At 61.0% G+C, this 21,931-nt stretch overlaps 1 protein-coding gene across 1 annotated transcript; it reads right to left on the reverse strand.

The window, feature by feature from the left end:
• Window positions 1-784: 784 nt before the first annotated feature.
• Window positions 785-18,304, reverse strand: RAPGEF3 (Rap guanine nucleotide exchange factor 3). The gene is made up of 27 exons (XM_061347179.1): window positions 18,150-18,304; window positions 14,312-14,365; window positions 14,010-14,116; window positions 13,171-13,292; window positions 12,901-13,075; window positions 12,647-12,731; window positions 12,433-12,493; window positions 11,299-11,375; window positions 11,069-11,215; window positions 10,865-10,974; window positions 9,196-9,284; window positions 8,677-8,755; window positions 8,053-8,203; window positions 7,858-7,940; window positions 6,718-6,757; window positions 6,546-6,627; window positions 6,317-6,463; window positions 6,128-6,225; window positions 5,846-5,971; window positions 5,577-5,758; window positions 4,284-4,374; window positions 3,737-3,787; window positions 2,843-2,930; window positions 2,691-2,755; window positions 2,535-2,589; window positions 1,579-1,650; window positions 785-1,407 (listed from the first exon to the last, which is right to left on the reverse strand). Exons 1-27 carry the CDS (start codon window positions 18,231-18,233, stop codon window positions 1,289-1,291), a joined length of 2,640 nt encoding a protein of 879 aa, XP_061203163.1. The 5' UTR covers window positions 18,234-18,304; the 3' UTR covers window positions 785-1,288.
• Between the last annotated feature and the right edge of the window lie 3,627 nt (window positions 18,305-21,931).

Consider the following 21,931-nt stretch of genomic DNA (forward strand, 5'->3'; position numbering starts at 1 on the left):
TCCCACTCAAAGGGGCCTATACTGGACCAGCTCAGTGCCCATCCCACCTCCAAGAGCATCTCCAAGCTGCCTCTGGACCATTGCACAACCTCCCTGTTCACAAAGGGGCAGGCCTGGCTCCAGCCCCATGGCCTCCTCTGCACCCATTTAAGGGACAGGACCACTGCTGGGACCATGCATGGGGATGGGGTTGGAAACCTCCAGCCCCATTGAGCACAACCACCCAAGCCAAAGCCTCGCACTGGGCTGGGTGCTGCAAGGAACCCACCTCCCACCCCATAAGTGGCTGCTTGAAACCTCCTTTAGGTGTGATGGGACCTTTATTGTCATCAACCCATTGACGTGCACGGCTTGAAGAGCAACCAAGGCAGCAGCTCTGGTCCTTGTAGCCCTTGGGGCAAGGCTGGTGAGGGTTTGGCTTGTGGTGTCCTGGCCATGGCACAGAGCATCCATTGTGGTGGGTCCCTCTGTGGGCTCTGATGTCCCCTGAGCCCCACAGCTTCACCCAGGCCTGCTCGAGGTCGTTGTCAAAGTGCTCCACGTGCATCGAGATGCTCGGAGGGTCCTGGCCCCTGGGGTCCATCAACTGCTTCCTCCAAAGGCATCTCCCCCTAAGCCCTGCTTGTGGCTGTGGGTTGGGATTGGCTGGAGCAGGTCCCCATCTCCATCATGAGGCCACCACTGCTTCCTTCCCTCCAGGCCTGATGCTGTCCCATTGCTGGATATGGCTATTCCTGCCCCCGATCCATGTGGGGTAACTGATGCACGGAGGAGGATGCTTTAACCCCAATAGTTCTGGAGGGGGGGATATCAAGGTACTTCCCCCATGGTTTCGGGATCATGCAGCTCCCATAGGCTGGGATGGGAGCCAGCATCTCCCATGGGACACACCAGAGGGAAGGGCAGCCCCCCTGTGATCCATGGGGCAGCAGGAGCCAGACCCTGATGGAGACAGACGTGGTCCCTGCTCATCGGGATGCTCCAGCTTGAGGCCCTCCATGGGGAAGCGGCATCTCCCAGCCTGGTACCCAGAGGATGGGCAGCACTGGGGGCATCCAGGCTCCTTCCTCCTTCCTGGCCGGAGCAGGGAGCGGATCCAAGGCTGCTGCATGGAGAGGGAAGGGGAACGCAGCACCTCCAGTGCTCACCCCACTGCCCATAGCCCCCATCCTGCCCCTTGGCCAAGCAGGAGCAGCTTTTGGCTGGCTCCATCCCAGCCCCGTGCCCGGCGCTCCTGGGAGCAGAGCTATGGGGCAGCCCCACTGCCACCTCCCTGCTCCGGCCTGGGTCAGGGTTCCAGGTCTCTGGAAAGCCGCAGCAGCTCCTTCTGGCTGTCGATGGCTCTCAGGTGCTGCAGATAGGCCCAGGTGGAAACGGGGCTGCGGACGCTGAGCGACTGCTCCGAGCCTGTGGGAGGGGATGGGGTCAGGAATGGGGTCCCCCCGGTCCCCATCCATCACCTCTGGACCAACCCTCCCCATGGAGCCGCATCCCATGGAGCCCTCCATCGCCTCGCTCTGGAGCATCCCATAGGGATGCTGGGGGTCCCAGGGGAGGGATGGATGCGCCCGGGCTTACACGTGGACATCCGGACCGCCTTGGGGTCCTCGGGCCGGTGCTGGGAGCGGGTTCGCAGCGGAGAGAGTGGAGCTGGATGGGGACAGAGAGCAGGAGCTCAGCCCCGTTCCCACTGGAGCTCAGGCCCATCCCATAGGAGCTCAGCCCCATCCCATAGGAGCTCAGCCCCATTCCCAGCCCCATCCTGCAGGAGCTCAGCCCCATCCCATAGGAGCTCAGCCCCATCCCATAGAAGCTCAGCCCCATTCCCAGCCCCATCCCATAGGAGCTCAGCCCCATTCCCAGCCCCATCCTGCAGGAGCTCAGCCCCATCCCATAGGAGCTCAGCCCCATTCCATAGGAGCTCAGCCCCATTCCCAGCCCCATCCTGCAGGAGCTCAGCCCCATTCATGTAGGATCTTAGGCCCAATCCTGCAGGATCCCATCCCATTCCCACAGGATCCCAGCCCCATTCCCATAGGAGCTCAGCCCCATTTCCCCCCGCATCCTGCAGGAGCTCATCCCCATTCCCCTAGGATCTCAGTCCCACTCCCACTGGAGCTCAACCCCATCCTGCACAAGCTCAACCCTGTTCCCAGCCCCATTCCCATAGGATCCTGGCCCCATTCCCATGGGAGCTCAGCCCCATTCCCAGCCCCATTCCCACAGGATCCCAGCCCCATTCCCATAGGAGCTCAGCCCCATTCTCAGCCCCATTCCCACAGGATCCCAGCCTCATTCCCACAGGATCCCAGCCCCATTCCAATAGGAGCTCAGCCCCATTCTCAGCCCCATTCCCATAGGAGCTCAGCCCCATTCCCAGCCCCATTCCCACAGGATCCCAGCCTCATTCCCATAGGATCCCATCCCCATTCCTACAGGATCCCATCCGCATTCCCATAGGATCCCATCCCCATTCCCACAGGATCCCACCCCCATTCCCACAGGATCCCAGCCCCATTCCCATCGGACCCTACCATGCGCGTTGCCGCGGCAGCGCTGCAGGACACGCAGGGTCTTGGCCATCATGTGCTGCAGGCAACGCAGGAGCATCACTCGCTGCCAGCCCCGCATCCATAGGGATGGCCGGGGAGGCCCTGGATCCGCATCCCGAGGGCTGGGACCCCACTCACCATCTTCTCAAAGTTGATGAGGTTCTCGGCCAGCGTGCGGTTGCCCTCGTGGATGAACGTCATGTCTGCAAGGGAAGGAGGGCATGGAGGCACCAGCGCCGGCTTCCTGGCCCATGGGTGCATCCATAGGGATCCCAAGCCCCGGTACCCACCTTTGAGGAGAAGGGGCACAAAGGGGATGATGGGGGGGCTCAGCTTGGCGACGGCCAGGCGATAGACCCTGTGGTTCCAGGATGGGTCCTGGGGATGGAGCGGGGCATCAGTGGGGGTACAGGGAACAGGGGAGGAAGAGGAGGGCAGCGCCTGCATGGCAACCCCGGGAGGTTGTGGTTATTGGGAAACAGGGATAAACCCTGCTGGGATGGGGAATATGGGGTGGGAAGGGGGGTTATGGGGGGGAAGGAGGATACGGGGTGGGAAGGGGGATATGGGATGAGAAGGGGGATACAGGGGAGGGGGAATATGAGGTGAGAAGGGGGATATGGGATGAGAAGGGGGATACAGGGAAGGGGGATAGGGGGTGGGAAGGGGGAATATGAGGTGGGAAGGGGGATATGGGATGAGAAGGGGGATACAGGGAAGGGGAATATGAGTTGGGAAGGGGGATATGAGGTGGGAAGGGGGATATGGGAGAGAAGGGGGATACAGGGAACGGGGAATATGAGGTGGGAAGGGGGATATGGAGTGGCAAGGAGGATATGGGATGGAAAGGGGGATATAGGATGCAAAGGGGGATACAGGGTGCAAAGTGGGATATGGGGTGGGAAGGGAGATTTGGGATAGAAAGGGGGGTACAGGGAAGGGGGATATTAGGTAGGAAAGGGGATACAGGATGGGAAGGGGGATACAAGGAAGGGGGATAGGGAGTGGGAAGGGGGATATGGAGTGGCAAGGAGGATATGGGATGGAAAGGGGGATATAGGATGGGAAAGGGGATACAGGGTGCAAAGTGGGATATGGAGTGGGAAGGCAGATAAAGGGAATGGGGATACAGGGCAGGGGGATATGGGATGGGAAGGGGGATACAGGGCAAGGGCTGCGCTCACCAGCATCCGCTCCAGCACCGAGTGCAGCTTCCGGATCTTATGGGGCAGCCTCTGTGCAGGGAGAAGCTCATGGGCACCAGCACCTGGAATTCCCAGCCCTGGAGAACCCCCCCAGCACCTCCTGCACCCCACATCCACCCCACAGCATCGCCCTCCAAGCAATGGGTTTGGGGCCCGCTGCCCCCCCTGGTGCAGGGGTTTGGGACCCAGATGGGTCTATGGGGCCTGAGGGGTGGAGAAGAGAAGGTCCCACCTCAGAGCATCTCCAGTGCCTAAAGGGGATGCAGGAAACCCAGAGAGGGGCTTGGGAGAAGGGATGCGGGGATGGGATGAGGGGGAGCAGCTCCAGTGCCTAAAGGGGATGCAGGAAACCAGGGGAGGGGCTTGGGAGAAGGGATGCGGGGATGGGATGAGGGGGAACGGAGCCGGATGAGCTTTGGGGTCCCTTCAACCCAACCGGTTCCATGCTCCCGTTCCCCTGGCCCCCAGCACCCCCCCATGGCTCAGAGCTTGGGGTGCTCAGGGGGGTGCTCGGGGTGCCCCGCACCTCCCAGGTCCTGGCCAGGCGGCTGACGGCCGTGTTGGTCACACCGAACATCACCGCGAAGAAGGAGTTGAGGTTCTTCTGCTCCTTGAGGCTGAGGGAGAGGGGGGCGGTGAGGGATGGAGGTGACCGTGGGGTCCGTGGGGATGGGGTCAATGGGGATCCATGGGGAGGGGGTCCATGGGGATGGGATCCGGGGGGATGGGATCTGTGGGGATGGGATCCATGGGGATCCATGGAGATGGGATCCGTGGGGATGGGATCAGTGGGGATGGGATCCATGGGGATCCATGGGGATGGGATCCATAGGGATGGGATCCATAGGGATGGGATCCGTGGGGATGGGGTCCATGGGGATCCATGGGGATGGGATCCATAGGGATGGGATCCATGGAAATGGGCTCCATGGAGATCCATGGGGATGGGATCCATAGAGATGGGATCCATAGAGATGGGATCCATGGGGATGGGATCTGTGGGGATGGGATCCATGGAAATGGGCTCCTTGGAGTTGGGATCAATTGGGATGGGCTCCATGGGGATGGGATCTGTGGGGATCCATGGGGATGGGGTTCATGGGGATGAACTCCATGGGGATAGGATCCATAGAGATGGGATCCATGGGGATGGGCTCCATGGGGATGGGATCAATGGGGCTCCATGGGGATGGGATCTATGGGGATCCATGGGGATGGGGTTCATGGGGATGAACTCCACGGGGATAGGATCCATAGAGATGGGATCCATGGGGATGGGCTCCATGGGGATGGGATCAATGGGGCTCCATGGGGATGGGATCAATGGGGCTCCATGGGGATGGGCTCCTTGGGGATGGGCTTCATGGGGATGCATCCATGGGGATGGGATCCTTGGGGATGGGATCCGTGGGGATGGGATCCATGGAAATGGGCTCCATGGGGATGGGATCCATGGGGATGGGATCAGTGGGGATGGGATCAATAGGGATCTATGGGGATGAGCTCCATGGGGACGGGCTCCTTGGGGATGGGCTTCATGGGGATGCATCCATGGGGATGGGATCCATAGAGATGGGCTCCCTGGGGATGGGATCCATAGAGATGGGCTCCCTGGGGATGGGATCCATGGGGATGCATCCATGGGGATGGGATCCTTGGGGTGGGATCCATGGGATGGGATCCATGGGGATGGGATCCATGGGATGGGATCCATGGGGATGGGATCCATGGGGATGGGCTCCATGGGGTCAGAATCCATAGGGATGGGATCCATGGGATGGGCTCCATGGGGATGGGATCCATGGGTCTGGGCACTCACTGTGCCGCCAGCTTGATGAACTTGCGCAGGAGCTGGGCTCTCCTGCCCACGTCGGGGCAGAGGCAGAGCTCGGTGGCCACCCAGAACTGCAGCTCGTTGAAGCGCCGCATCACCCGCTCCAGGTTGGCCGTGGTCACGGCGTGGAACTTGGGCGGGCGCATGATGAAGTGGAGCATCTCCACCTGCAAAGCACGATGGGAAGGCTCAGGATGTGGGGGGGGGGGGGCCTTGAATGCACCCCGAGGGGTCTCCTCCATTGGTGGCCCTACCTGATGGATGCTCTTGAAGAGGTTCCAGTCGTAGTCAGTGAGGTGGCTGGCGAGGTCCTTGGAGCTGATGAGGTCCAGGGTCTCTGAGGAGCCAACCTGGGGGCCCAACTGCTCGGGATGAGGGCTCTATGCACAGGAGATGATGCTCGACCCCTCCTGCCGTGGGTACCACAGGAGGAGAGCAGCAGTGGGATGGACACCCCAACCCGGAGCTGCTATGGGGCCAGCACAGCTGCTATGGGGCTGATGCTGCCCACCCCAGGACCCCCAATCTGTGCTCACCAAGCTGCTGAGCTCCTCCACGCTCACAGCAAAGAGCCTCTCATTGAGCCCCAGCGATGTGAAGACCCCGACGGCATCCAGCTGCAGCCCCACTTTGTCTATGGGAGACAGGAGGGAGAAGGGACCCGATCCCAGTTGGGTACAGAACAACCCCTTTCCATAAGGGAACACTGGGAGCATCCCGCTCACCTCCGGATGAGTTCACCTTGACCAGGATGTGCTCCCCATCACGGCCCAGCCGTGGGGCCAGGGACCGCAGCACATCCCGCACCGAGGCGTTGATGGGCAGCACCGTGACCAGGCAGGAGTGGTCGGCTCTGTAGATCTCATAGGGCACTATGGGATGGGGAATGGGGATGGGAAAGGGGCTTCAGTGTCCCACCCCCTGGAGGGGACAGACCCCACAGTGGGGCATTACCTTTGTCCTGGGCTCTCAAGGCACAAGTGCTGCTCACAATCGCCTCCTCCTGGCTCCCCAACCAGGTCACCGAGCACTGAGCCTATGGCCGAGGTAGGGAGGATGCTTCAGGCCATCAGATACCCCACAGGGCACCCAAAGGGACCCAAAGCACCCCCAGGGCTTCCCCTACCTTGGGTTGGGGTGAAACACTCCCATCTCCGTTCTCCAGCCTGTACAGAGGGGGTAAAGGGGGGGTTAGAGCTCTAAAGCCTGCACTAGGGACAACCGGGTCCCACAGCCCCCAGGATCCAGGCCACATCCAAGCCCTATGAACATCCACATAAGGATAACCAGGTCCTGCAGCCCCAGGTCACCACCAAGCCCTATGAGCATCCCCATAAGGATAACCAGGTCCTGCAGCCCCAGGTCACAACCAAGCCCCATGAGCATCTCCATAAGGATAACCAGGTCCTGAAGCCCCAGGCCACAACCAAGCCCTATGAGCATCCCCATAAGGATAACCAGGTCCTGCAGCCCCAGGTCACAACCAAGCCCCATGAGCATCTCCATAAGGATAACCAGGTCCTGAAGCCCCAGGCCACAACCAAGCCCTATGAGCATCCCCATAAGGATAACCAGGTCCTGCAGCCCCAGGTCACAACCAAGCCCCATGAGCATCCCCATAAGGATAACCAGGTCCTGCAGCCCCAGGTCACAACCAAGCCCCATGAGCATCCCCATAAGGATAACCAGGTCCTGCAGCCCCAAGTCACAACCAAGCCCCATGAGCATCCCCATAAGGATAACCAGGTCCTGCAGGCCTAGGTCACCACCAAGCCCCATGAGCATCCCCATAAGGATAACCAGGTCCTGCAGCCCCAGGCCACAACCAAGCCCTATGAGCATCCCCATAAGGATAACCAGGTCCTGCAGCCCCAGGTCACAACCAAGCCCCATGAGCATCCCCATAAGGATAACCAGGTCCTGCAGCCCCACATCACCACCAAGCCCTATGAGCATCCTCAAGGGGACAACCAGGTCCTGCAGCCCCAGGATCCAGGTCCCCACTAAGCCCCGTGAGCATCCCTATGGGGCACAATCCCTGTAAGTGGGAAACCCCAAACCTATGGACATGACAACCCAAGAGCTGCTGGCATCCCACAATCCACACAGTCACTGCTTTGCCAGCCATTCCCACGGGAAGTCCAATACTCCCAGCACAAGGAGTGCAGGAACAGAGCCATGGGCACTGGGGGACGGAGCTCCAAGTGTCTCTAAGCTCTAAGTCCCTTCCATCCCTAAATGATGCTGTTATTCCCATGGGACTCACGCTCGGGGCCGCCTCCGTTCCGGTGCTGCCTCCTGGACCATCGCCCCCAGGCGGGGGTCCTGGCTCGCCAGGTCCGCCAGGTTCTGCAGGAGGAAGATGCTCATGGTCCATATGGGGGATGTCCCAGTCCCAGTCCCCCTCTGGGGACACCCCCATGTCCCCATCCCCACATCCCCATCCCGGTGATGCTGGTACCTGCAGCAGGGCCGTGGTGCTGCGGTCGCCCTGCAGCAGCCGCCCATAGAGCAGCACCCATTGGCTCACGAGGCGCAGGATCCTGCGGCGCTTGTGCAGGGAATAGGTGGCCTTATCCTGCCCCGAGCCCTCCATGGGCTCTGCACGGAAACTGGGACCAGTCAAGGGGTGGTGGGGAGCAGGCAGGGTGTGGGGATGGGAGATGGGGATGTGCCCTGTACCCAAGAGCTTTGGGGATGCTGGAGCAGAGGAGCTACGTGGAGAGCTCAGAGCAGCTTCCAGTGTCTCAAAGGGGATACAAGGATGCTGGAGAGGGACCTGCATCAGGGAGTGGGGTGATGGGACAAGGGGTGATGGGTTCAGACTGGAACAGGGGGAATTCAGGTTGGAGATAAGGAATTTCTTCCCTGTGAGGGTGCTGGGGCACTGGGATGGGTTGAACGGAGAAGGTTCGGATGCTCCATCCCATCAAGGCCAGCTTGGATGGGACTTGGAGCTCCAGTGGAAGGGTCCCTGCCCTTGGGGATTGGATGAGCTTTAAGTCCCTTCCAACCCAACCCATTCCATGATCGGGGTCCTGCTGGGTGAAGCAGGATGGGGCCCAGCTCCAGCACAGAAGGATACTGGTGCAGCAGAGCCCTGCAGAGCTGCGAGGTCGGCATGAACACGGTGTAGGTGAGCAGGAAATCCCCCAGCAGCGTGTCTGCAAGAGACCAGGCCATCATTGCCCATCCTTCACTGCGCTCAATGGGCTGGGGCCATGGCGCTGGGGAAGGGTCCCCACCACTGGGACCCTGCTCTTAAAGGGCATGGAATGGGTTGGGGATGCGGGATGTGGGGAGGGAAGAGGCTGGAGCCAAAGAGCAGCATCCATGGAGTGTCCCTGCTCCATCTCCATCTTGTACCCACTGGGGACATCTCCTGGTCCCCTCCTGGACCGGTTTTGCTCCCCTCCAAAGGCAGGGGGAGATGCAGGGATGCTCTCGGGCCTGGTGCTGCCTCCTTTTCCCAGCTCAATGTGGGAGTTAGGGGGCGAGGAGCAGGTTTTGGGGTTGAACAATGGGAATAAGGTGCTCCTGCTCTGTCTGCCCATCAAGGTGGCTTTGGGAGGTGAGATATGGACACCCCCACCACCCAACCTACCCACGGGGTCATAGAGCGTGGCATCGAGCCTCATGAACTCCAGGAGATGCTCCAGGATCTTCTCTGGTGTCCCAGCCATCACCAAGTACCTGGAGGGAAGAGCCAGGGTACAGCAGGGAAGGATGGGGCAGCATCGGGGCCTCCTGATCCCAGGCAGAGGAACAAGCAGGGGATGGACAAGCAGTGGATGCAGAGGGACAAGCAGGGGATGCAATGGGACAAGCAGGGGATGCAGAGGGACAAGCAGGGGATGCAGAGGGACAAGCAGGGGATGCAGAGGCACAAGCAGGGGATGCAGAGGGACAAGCAGGGGATGCAGAGGGACAAGCAGGGGATGCAGAGGGACAAGCAGGGGATGCAGAGGGACAAGCAGGGGATGCAGAGGGACAAGCAGGGGATGCAGAGGGACAAGCAGGGGATGCAGGGGACAAGCAGGGGATGCAGGGGACAAGCAGGGGATGCAGAGGGACAAGCAGGGGATGCAGAGGGACAAGCAGGGGATGCAGGGGACAAGCAGGGGATGCAGGGGACAAGCAGGGGATGCAGAGGGACAAGCAGGGGATGCAGAGGGACAAGCAGGGGATGCAGAGGGATAAACAGGGGATGCAGGGAACAAACAGGGGATGCAGAGGGACAAGCAGGGGATGCAGAGGGACAAGCAGGGGATGGAGAGGCACAAGCAGGGGATGCAGAGGGACAAGCAGGGGATGCAATGGGACAAGCAGGGGATGCAGAGGGACAAGCAGGGGATGCAGAGGGACAAGAAGGGGATGCAGAGGGACACGCAAGGGATGCAGAGGGACACGCAAGGGATGCAGAGGGACAAGCAGGGGATGCAGAGGGACAAGCAGGGGATGCAGAGGAACAAGCAGGGGATGCAGAGGGACAAGCAGGGGATGCAGAGGGACAAGCAGGGGATGCAGAGGGACAAGCAGGATGCAGGACAAGCAGGGGATGCAGGGACAAGCAGGGGATGCAGAGGGACAACAACAAACAAGAGAGGACAGCAGGATCAGAGGGACAACAGGGGATGCAATGGGACAACAGGGATGCAGAGGGCAGCAGGGGATGCAGGGACAAGCAGGGGATGCAGGGACAAGCAGGGGATGCAGGGGGACAAGCAGGGGATGCAGAGGGACAAGCAGGGGATGCAGAGGGACAAAGGGGATGCAACACAGGGACAAACAGCAGGGGATGCAGAGGGACAAGCAGGGGATGCAGAGGGACAAGCAGGGGATGCAGGGGACAAGCAGGGGATGCAGAGGGACAAGCAGGGGATGCAGAGGGACAAGCAGGGGATGCAGAGGGACAAGCAGGGGATGCAGGGGACAAGCAGGGGATGCAGAGGAACAAGCAGGGGATGCAGAGGGATAAACAGGGGATGCAGAGGCACAAGCAGGGGATGCAGGGGACAAGCAGGGGATGCAATGGGACAAGCAGGGGATGCAGAGGGACAAGCAGGGGATGCAGAGGGACAAGCAGGGGATGCAGAGGCACAAGCAGGGGATGCAGAGGCACAAGCAGGGGATGCAGGGGAGAAGCAGGGGATGCAGAGGGACAAGCAGGGGATGCAATGGGACAAGCAGGAGATGCACAGGGACAAGCAGGGGATGCAATGGCACAAGTGGCATCGCAGTGGCCACAAGAAGAGCTGGGCACAAGCCATCACCTGCTGCTCCGCGCCGTTGCTGGCTGGTTGCTGCCCCCCTGCAGGTTCTTCTGCAGGACCAGCACCACCTTCCCGTGCTCCTTCAGGCGCATGGTGTTGGCCTCCACGTCCTGCAGGGAGGAGCCAGCAGCTCTGCCCCTTCAAGCTGCCCGGTTGCACCCCAAACCCCCCCCCCCCATAGGGGTCCCAGGGAGCGCTGCCCACCTTGAGGATGCGGTTGAAGTCCTGCTTGTCCACGCGCAGGAAGTGGCAGTTGTCCTCTCGCAGGATGATGGTGGCCGCCCGGGGAGCATCGTTCACCAGAGCCAGCTGCCCAAAGTCGTCCCCCTCGTGCAGGGTGGCCACCAAGCCCTATGGGGGGGGACACACACTCAGGGTGAAGGGCAGTACTGGGGGGGGAGTGACATGGAGGGGTTGGATGGAGCAGGACCTACCTTGCCGTGGGTGACCACGTTCACCGAGCCCTTCCAGATGATGTACCACGAGGTGCCTTTATCTCCCTGGCTGAACACTGCGGGGCAAGGACGGCATCCAGAGGTTGACAAAGGGGAGATCCAAAGCATCCTTCCTCATCTTCCCCATCCCCATCCCCCAAGCATCCTTCCTCATCTTCCCCATCTCAAGGCCCCAAGCATCCCTCAGCATCCTCCTCATCCTGAGCCCCCAAGCATCCCTCAGCATCCTCCTCATCCTGAGCCCCCAAGCGAGCCCCCAAGCATCCCTCAGCATCCTCCTCATCCTGAGCCCCCAAGCATCCCTCAGCATCCTCCTCATCCTGAGCCCCCAAGCCCCCAACCCCACCACCCCCACACCATCCCTCAGCATCCTCCTCATCCTGAGCCCCCAAGCATCCCTCAGCATCCTCCTCATCCTGAGCCCCCAAGCATCCTTCAGCATCCTCCTCATCCTGAGCCCCCAAGCATCCCTCAGCATCCTCCTTATCCTGAGCCCCCAAGCATCCTTCAGCATCCTCCTCATCCTGAGCCCCCAAGCATCCCTCAGCATCCTCCTCATCCTGAGCCCCCAAGCATCCTTCAGGATCCTCCTCATCCTGAGCCCCCAAGCATCCCTCAGCATCCTCCTCATCCTGAGCCCCCAAGCATCCCTCAGCATCCTCCTCATCCTGAGCCCCCAAGCATCCTTCAGCATCCTCCTCATCCTGAACCCCCAAGCATCCTTCAGGATCCTCCTCATCCTGAGCCCCCAAGCATCCCTCAGCATCCTCCTCATCCTGAACCCTCAAGCATCCCTCATCATCCTCCTGATCCTGAGCCCCCAAGCATCACTCATCATCCTCTTCCTCCCAAGCATCCCTCAACATCCTCTTCATGCCAAGCCCCCAAGCATCCCTTATCACCCCCCCCCCCCCCCCATCCTAAGCATCCCTCATCATCGTCCCCATCCCAACCCCATGCAGTGATTTCTCTGGTCCCCTCCATCCCTGGTCCACAAGAGGCATCAGGATCACCCATGCTGATGCCCAAGGCTCCAGATGTCCCCCCCAGGCTGGGGACCCTTCCTTGGGGCCCATCCATCCCTGCGTGCCCCATGGGACCCGCAGTACTTACACACGGTGCCTGCTCTCTGGTGCGACTCGAACATCAGCACGGACGCCAGCTCCCGCTTCACCTGCAGCAAGAGGCACTTCCATTGGGATCATCCCAGCCTGGAGCTCAGCGAGGATGGGACACACGCAGGCAGGGATGCTCAGAGAGGGCCAGGAGAGGATGCTCGGATGGGATGCAGGATGTGAGGACCAGGCCCAGCACAGAGGGCACTCACCGAGCGGGAGAGATGAGCCACGGCTTTGATGTGGAGCAGCTCCTCAAATATGAGCTCCAGCTCATCCTCTGTGCGCTGGGCAGGCCTGGGAGGGGAGCAGGGGGTGAGCAGCATCCATGGCCCCTCTCCAGCCATGCAAGGAAGGGATCCCAAGCCGTGGAAAGGATGCTCTGGTCCCCCCCATCCACATCCTTTGGTACCCAAGATCCCCATGGGATGAGCCCCATCACCCTCCACATCCCTTGGCCACTCACGGCTTGCGCAGGGCCATGGTGAGCAGCGCATCAGGACCCAGCTGAGCCAGGAATGCCAAAGCCTCCAGCAGCTCCTCCGCATCCCGGAGCCCAGCACTGGGATCGGGGCTCAGCTCCAGCTCAGCAAAGCGATAGAACTGGGTGTCCTTGTCCTGGAAATGCCACTCCTGCTTCACTGCAGGGGGACAGCACCCATCAGCTCACCCTGGCACCCACAGGGCACCCCAATGGGTGCTATGGGCACCTATGGGAGACGCGCAGGAGCCTCACCGTGTGTCAGGACGCCTCCATCCACCAGGACCTGGCAGATGCCGATGGCTTGGCTGCGGGTCTGCAGTGCCAGCCCAGTGCTGAGCAGCCAATCCACCAGCTCCCGGCCGGAGCAGCACTGCCTGCAGGGGCACAAGGGGCAGATCCACCCTGCAATGGGGCTGCAGCACCCAGCGCTATGGGGAGCCCTGATTGGGATGGGGCAGGAGGAGCGGAGCAGCCTGAGGAGCACTTGGGGGTCTTGGACAATGAGAAGCTCAGACTCCCCCTCCATGTGCACCCCCCAGCTCAGGGAGGGGATCCTGCCCCTCTGCTCTGCCCTGGGGAGACCCCACTTGGATGCTGCATCCGGTTGTGGTGTCCTCAAGGCCATGGAGATGATGGAGCAGGTCCAGAGGAGGCCATGAGGATGCTCAGGGGCTGGAGCAGCTCCCATAGGAGCCAGGCTGGGAACACTGGGGTTGGAGAAGAGCAGCTTCCAGTGTCTGAAGGGGGCTACAGGGATGCTGGAGAGGGACCTGCATCAGGGACTGGAGCGATGGGACAAGGGGTGATGGGGTCAGACTGGAACAGGGGGAGTTCAGCTTGGAGATAAGGAAGCTCTTCCCTGTTGGGACACTGGGATGGGCTCAATGGAGACGGTTTGGATGCCCCATCCCTGGCAGTGTTAAGGCCAGGTTGGATGTGGCTTGGAGCACAAGGTGTCCCTGCCCATGGCCTTGGGGTCGGACCTGGATGAGCTTCAAGGCCCCTTCCAACCCAATGCATTCCATGTTCCAATGTCGGGGTCCCCATCCTCGCCTGGTGCCCCCCGGTACAACGGGCACCGATGCTCCTACCTGTGGTGCCGCAGGTGATGCTTGTGGTCCCGGATGAGGCCCGGCCGGGTGCTGGTGAGGTGGATGTAAAGGAGCTTCCCAGCTCGCCAGATCCTATCCGAGGATGCCTGAGGGTGGGAAGGGGTCGTACATGGGAAGCAGGATAAAGGGGGTGAATCCTCACTGTGCTGACACCTCCATGCCCCAACCCAGCACCCCGGGATCTCCATCTCCCACCCCCAGGAATGGCTGATCCCAAGGGATCGACCAGCCCAAAGGCAGGATGAGGACCCCACAGCTCACATCCCTGTGGGATTTCCCACCTGGGTGAGGCTGTGTCCATAGTCCAGGCTGGATTCATTGTCCAAGAGCGGGGTCTGGAAAACCAAAGGGAAGGGGGTTGGTGGCTGTATGGGCTCCGCTATGTCCACCCTATAGCACCCATAGGGGTCCCCATCCCAGCACACGATGAGGTTGGATCTGTATCCCTGCTGTCCAGGATGCTGAGTGCCACAGCCCATCCGGAGCCAGGCTCAGCCCCACCGGGAATGGGGTTGGATCACGCTTGAGTCCTCATCTTCTATCCCCATCAATGGGGGCTTTGAATCCTCCCGTTCATTCCTCTCCCAGCTTTTCCCTTCCGAGGAAGGGTTTGGGCTGGAGAGGACCTTGAAGCTCACCCCTATTCCCAGTGCTCCCCAGTGGGATGAGGGCTCCCAGCTTCCTGCATGGCCACAGCCTTGAATAAACACCTCTGCCGCGGTGCGGTGCGCACGGGCTCGTCAGACCTGTTCTGCCTGTGCTGCCCTGGCCAAGGCAGCTCCGGCACCCTGAGCATTAACCCCAGGGCAAGGGGAGGACCCTCCCTCCTTCCCTCCCTCCCTCCTCCGGTGGCTGCATCTTCATGGGGGCACCTTAAGGGGAAGGGTTTGTGGTTCCCCCCCGCTTTAGTTCAGGCTCTAAAGGCTCTGAGGTGGTGGGTGCTTGGAAAGCAGCATCTTTAGGGCCACATCCCCCTTGGATCTGCTGGGTGGGAAGGAAGGAGCAAGCTCAAAGAGGGATGGGTGGAAGCCTCTGTTAAGGAAGTCAGGAGAAATTGGGTGCAGAAGCTTTTCTGTAGCTGAACCCAAGCACAGACCCATCCACCAGGAGCTAAGGGCAAAGCACAGAGTCCTTCTGGCCACCTCTGATGGATGCTGGGATGGATGCGGGGATGGATGCTGGGATGGATGCTAGAATGGATGCTGGGATGGATGCTGGGGTGGAGGCTGGGATGGAGGCTGGGATGGATGCTGGGATGGATGCTGGGATGGATGCTAGAATGGATGCTGGGATGGAGGCTGGGATGGATGCTCGAATGGATGCTAGAATAGATGCTGGGATGGATGCTAGAATGGATGCTGGGATGGAGGCTGGGATGGATGCTGGGATGGATGCTGGGATGGATGCTGGGATGGATGCTGGGATGGGTGCTAGAATGGATGCTGGGATGGATGCTGGCATGGATGCTGGGATGGAGGCTGGGATGGATGCTAGAATGGATGCTGGGATGGATGCTGGCATGGATGCTGGGATGGAGGCTGGGATGGAGGCTGGGATGGATGCTGGGATGGATGCTAGAATGGATGTTGGCATGGATGCTGACATGGATGCTGGGATGGATGCTGGGATGGATGCTAGAATAGATGCTGGGATGGATGCTGGAATGGATGGGGATAGATGTTGGGATGGAGGCTGGGATGGATGCTGGGATGGATGCTGGGATGGATGCTGGGATGGATGCTGGGGTGGATGCTGGGATGGATGCTGGGATGGATGCTGGGATGGATGCTGGGATGGAGGCTGGGATGGATGCTGGGATGGATGCTGGGATGGATGCTGGGATGGATGCTGGGATGGATGCTGGGATGGATGCTGGGATGGATGCTGGGATGGATGCTGGGATGGATGCTGGGATGGATGCTGGGATGGATGCTAGAATGGATGCTGGGATGGATGCTGGGATGGATGCTGGGATGGATGCTAGAATGGATGCTGGGATGGATGCTGGGATGGATGCTGGGATGGATGCTGGGACGGATGCTCTGCCCTGCGCTGCCTCCCTGCCCGTCCCAACCCCTTCCAGCTCACACCCAGCCCGGCTCCAGCAGCTCCCTCATTTCCTCCAACCCTTTCCATACCCCCAAGGCTTCCCCATCCTCCTCTGGAGCAGCCACCAACCACGCTGCAACCGGCTCAGGAGAGAGGCAGGGAGCGGATGGGGCCGCTCCGATGCTGTCCCCGAGCCTGGCACACGGTGACTTGTTCCCTCTGCAAACGTTCCGGAGCCTCGTGACCCTCCCATGGAGCAGGAAACGCACCGGAGATTGCAGAGCAAATGTTTGCTCCCATTGAGGAGCATGGAGCTGCCTCCCCCTGGCACCCCCCTAGGGTCCCATCCATCACCCCCTAAGTGAGGCCTCGTCCTTGAGGCACGGAGCCAGGGGCACGGAACGGTTTGAGATGGAAAGGGCCTTAAATCATCCGGTTGCAACCCGCACTATGGGCCGTGATCCTGCTCACAAGGACACTGGAGGAGACTTGCGCAAGCCAGGGATGAGGGCTCCCTAATGGCCTTTTCCTGCTGCTCCCATGCAGGTCTCAGGGCTGGTCCCCCCCTAATCCCCCTTCCCGAAGCATCCCAGATGCCACAGGATGCTCTCCCCACCCTCACCCCCTGCCTCATTCCAAAGGGCTTCCTAAGGAGTCGCCTCTTTCCATCTTCCTGCTCCGGGCGCTGGGATCCTGCCCCTCTGCAGAAATCCGGCAGCGGCGGGCGGCCGGCCAAGGCTCCTGGGCTGCTTTTGTTTGGGATCCCAAGGAAAACAACAGGAGTTATTTCAGGCTTTACGGCTCCGGAGAAAGTCCTCGCCCATCCGCAGGCTCAAAGGGCACGGCAGCCGGCCAGGGCCTCCAGGATCCCTTGGGATCCTCCTTGGGAATGGCGTTGGGGGATTTGTGTCCCCCTCGTTCCCCCATCCCTTTAGGGATGCAGCGCGGTGGCACTTGGATGCTGGCAGTGAAGGATGGAGCTGCTTGGGGGTGTCCCGCTGATTCCAGGGAATGGGAGCCTCGCAGCAGGGAAGAGCTGGGAGGGATTTTGCCCTGGGATCAGGGAAGCAGGTTCCCAGATGGGATGAGACGGAGCCAGGATGCAAGGAGGAGTTTCCAGGAGCTCGCAGTGATGGGGACAAGGGACAATGGTGCTGCTCCAGGGCATGGCCAGCTCGTTCCCTGCCCTTCCCCTCTCCTATACCTGTAGGAAGTGGGGAGAAATCCCCCTTTCCCTGCACAGAGCAATCCCTGCCACTGATGCCACCACACAGCAACGCTGCCTCCTGCTCCTGCTCCCACATCCCTGCCTTCTGCCACTCCAAACCCCTCCTGAAACGAAGTTCCTCAAAGTTCCAAGCAGGAAAATACCCCAAAACTCAGGGAAAACCAGAGGGAAAATGCCTCATTTGCTGCACAGGAATGCTGATGGGGGCTGCTTCCTTAAAGGAATTTCACTTTCTGCCTTAAAGCCTTCTGTCTCCGGTCAAGCATGAAGGAAGGCGAAGGTTGTGATGGGGTCACATCCCAGCCCAAAGGGGGCGAAAGCCCAAAGGTAGGGACCTTCAAGGCCAGGTTGGATGGGGCTTGGAGCCTCCTGTTCCAGTGGAAGGGGTCCCTGCCCATGGCAGGGGTTGGAGCTGGATGAGCTTTAACCCATCAACCCAAACCAGACTGGTGCGTTTTGCACCCCAGGGACCCCCTGCACCCCTGGGACGCGATGCTGAGCATCCTCCTGCTGCCACGGGATGAGGCCCTCCTATAGGAACAGCCTGAGCTGGCCCAAGCCGGGATGTGCTGCAGTCGGGTGCCACAGGGAGCACACAGGGCCCGGGGGGGCGGGTGCTGATGGTCACCAGGTACTGGAGCACAACGTGGACCACAACCAGGCACCGGCTCCTTCACCCCGCAGCCAGCGCACCCCAAGGGGGAGCAGCGCTCGGGTCACCGATCCCATCCCAAGCCGAGCTCAATGGGGGGGGGGTTGGACCCCAAACCCCAGCGCTAGCAGTGATGCTGAGAGCGGGGTCTGGCAGCGAATGGGGTCCCCCCCATGCGCCCCGCACTCACCCAGCGGATGCCCTGGATGCGGGGCAGGCTGCCCCCCTCGCCCTCCAGCCGGATCTCGTAGCTGGAGCTCCGGAACAAGTGCATCTTCAACCGGTAACCGCCCGCTTCAACCGCTCCAGCGCCGGTACCGTGCGCGCTGCCGGCCCCCCCCCCCCCCCTCCGGGCCCCCTCCAGCCCGGTCCCGGTGAGCTTCAAGCGGCGGCGGCGGCGGAGGGGGGGGACGGAGCCATCGTGGCCGTGGCCGAGGCTCCGAGGCGCTGCTCGGGACGGGCCGGGATCGGCTCCGCCGCCGCCGCCGCCGCCGCTGAGCCGGGATGGGAGCGCCCCGCCCCCGGGAGGGCTGGGACCGGGAACGGGGCTGGGAACGGAACGGAGCGGAACGGGAACGGGAGCGGGACTGGGAACGGGAACGGGAATGGGAGCGGAGCGGGGCTGGGAACGGGACCAGGGCCGGGAACGGGAGGGGAGCGGGAACGGAACGGACCGGAACGGGAGCGGGGCTGGGAACGGAACGGGAACGGGAGCGGGGCTGGGAACGGGGCTGGGACCGGGACTGGGACCAGGAACGGGAACGGGAGCGGAACCGAGACCAGGACCAGGGCCGGGACACGGCGCTCCCCGCCCGCAGCCCCTCCCCGACCCCCTCCCTCCGCACTGGGATATCCCCCACCCCCCCCCGTCCGGGCCTTTTGGGGACCCCCCCGGAGCTAGGGATGGTGGTGGGGGGAAGGACCCAGCCTGGGTTCCCACCTGCAGAGCCCCCCATGCAGCCTGAGCCCCATGCATCCCCCTGGGACCCCGGTTCCTGGGATTGGGGTGACTCCAGGAGCCCCTGCGGACCCCACTGAGACCCCAGGGATGGGGGAACCACAGGGCCCCCCCTGCCCTTCTCCAGCCTGATGGGATGGGGAGAAGAGGGCCCCTTGGTGCTGGGAAGTGGGGGGTGATTTGTACTGGGGAGGTGGCCCCAATGGAGCAGCAGAGCTGGAGCACGGCCCAGCAGAGCTGGAAGTGCTTGTGCTGGGGCTTCTGGCTGCAGAGAGGGGGGGTTCCTGCCAAAAAGGAGCTTTTCCTTTGGAAATAAACCCCCGTTTTTACTAAAAAAGCCAGATTTAAACCCATTTTTTAAAGCGGCCCCCACCCCGATGTGCCTGCACAATAGCGGCCCTATTGGAGCATCCTCGATGTTCTCCTGCTTCCTGCCTCGCTCAGGCACCCTTGGGGGTGACACCAGGCTCATCCTTGGGTGAATCCTTGGGCAGGAAAAGGAGGATGAGGAGATGCTTCCTCCCATTGCCTGCTCCCAGACCTTGAGGCTGCGCTTGCGGCGAGCCGGGATCACAACAACCTCCCACATGGAATTCCAGCGCTGAGGAGCCTGCCCCTGCTGACAGCGTGCCTGGAACCCGTTCATGTGTGTGGTTGGTTGCTCTGGGTCCCCAAGCCAAAGCAGGGAGCTGCTGCACAACCACTCTTAAGGGCAAATCCCATCCAGGATCTCGCTAAAGGATTCCCAGTGGGATTCCCAATGGGATTCGCAGCCGGGCAGGGGCTGGATGAGGCCAAGCACTTCAATGAGCAGTGTTGAAAACACCCTGAGCAGTTCCCCATCCCCGTCCCAGCTGATGCCCCATGGCCAAGGCGGATGTGGGTGGGTTGATGGAGCCGGCCTGACCTGGGCACTCGGGCCCTTGGAAATGGGCACAAAAGCTCCCATTTGATCATTCTGCTGCAGAAGATGCAATTGGCACCGTGGGGTGTGTGTGTGTGTGTGTGCAGGATCCTCCTGCTCCTTTAATGGAGCAAGTTCTGTGCTTGCAGCAGCCAAGGATGCTGCTGCAGGGAGGCACCTTTGGAATGCTCTCTGCATGCACCCACCACATCCGACCCATCCCATCCATCCCACCCCATCACACCCATCCCATCCATCCCACCCCATCACACCCATCCCATTCCATTCCATCCCACCCCATCTCACCCATCCCATTTCATCCCACCACATCCCACTCCTCCCACCCATCCCATCCATCCCACCCCATCTCATCCCATCCCATTCCATTCCATCCCACCCCTCCCACCTCATCCCACCCATCCCACCCCATCCCACCCATCCCATGGATGTGGAGCTGCTGGAGCGAGTCCAGAGGAGGCCATAGGGGATGCTGCTGCTCTGGAACCAGGCTGAGAGAGCTGGGCTGGGGCAGCCTGGAGAAGAGAAGGCTCCTGAAGGGGAGACCTGAGAGCAGCTCCAGTGCCTAAAGGGGCTGCAGGAAACCTGGAGAGGGGCTTGGGACAAGGGATGCAGGGACAGGACAAGGGGAATGGCTTGAACCATGGAATGGTTTGGGTTGGAAAGCACCTGAAGCTCACCCCGTTCCAACCCCTGCCATGGAATGCTCCTGGGTGGCATCGAGCCGGGTCACTGGTTCCGGCCACAGGGCTCCGTTTCCAGCCGGCTGCACCAGCTGGTTTAGCTCCTGCAGTGCAAACAGAGCAGCTCTGCTCTATGTGGCTCCTTATCTCGGTGTTTGACCGGCTCCTTCCATCAGCACTTGGATAATGATTAATGATTAATGTCCTGGAGCAGGCTCCGGCTCCCTGGAATCCTGCCTTCCCATGGGATCTGCTGCAGGCTTGGCAGAGGGAGGGTTTTCAGCTGCTGCTCCCGGCTGTCCCACAGGGAAACTGGTGCCAACGGCTCTTTGACCCCTCACATCCCACCAGTGGGATCTGACCATCAGTGGATGGGCTGGGAGCCATGGACATCCCTTCCTGAATCCCACAGGTTTGGTGTTTTGGGATGGGATCGTTCACATTGATGGCTGTTACCACCCAAGTTTGGGGAGAAACGGGGTGAAACTCCCATTTCCATGGGCAGCTCAGGGCACAAAGGGTGCAGTTATCACCTCCCGTGGTACCTCAGCCCATGCAACCCCATTGCCTCCCCAATGGTCATCACACACATCACTAATCACACCCCCATCTCCTCCATCACCAAGGGACCATGTGGCCACCAGGACCTGAGTCTCCAGCAGGATGTACCTGTTCCCTGGGGAATGGGAAGCTCCCATTGCTCTGGGATGGTCCCAGTCCATATCCATCCATCCAGTGATCCTGACCCCTTCCCAGGGCTGGAAATCAGAGCAGGGCTTGCAGGATGATGGTGTTTGATGCAGGGCTGGTGTTTGCTCCTCAACCTTGGGTCTCCATCAACAGCAAAGCTGTGTCCTGCAGTGGTGGGGCTGCAGTGGGGCTGGGAGCAGTGTCCGTGTTTAGGGTTAGGGTTAGGAATCATTCATGGAATCATGGAATGGGTTGGGTTGGAAGGGACCTTAAAGCTCACCCAGTTCTATGGGGCAGGGACACCTCCCACTAGAGCAGGTTGATCCAAGCCCTGTCTAACCTGGCCTTAATGGGGTGGAGCATCCAAACCGCCTCTATTCAACCCATCCCAGTGTCCACCACCCTCTTCTCCCTTCTCTCCAACCTGAACTCCCCCTGTTCCAGTCTGAACCCATCACCCCTCATCCCATCGCTCCAGTCCCTCTCCTGCACCCTTTGAGACCCTGGAAGCTTCTCTTCTCCAACCCCAATGTTCCCAGCCTGGTTCCTATGGGAGCTGCTCCATCCCCTGAGCATCCTCATGGCCTCCTCTGGACCCGCTCCAGCAGCTCCAGCTCCAATCATTTTGTGGTCATTTCCCTGGCTCTGGGGCTCGGCATTCCCAGGGCCAGGGCCCAGACATCGCCTCCAGCTCGGAGCTTTAAACAGCTGAGCACAGC

Source organism: Neopsephotus bourkii, unplaced genomic scaffold, assembly GCF_033783945.1.
Source record: "Neopsephotus bourkii isolate Nb327-2 ecotype Australia unplaced genomic scaffold, CSIRO-AGI_Nbou_v1 NB_309, whole genome shotgun sequence".
Taxonomy (NCBI): Eukaryota; Metazoa; Chordata; class Aves; order Psittaciformes; family Psittacidae; genus Neopsephotus; species Neopsephotus bourkii.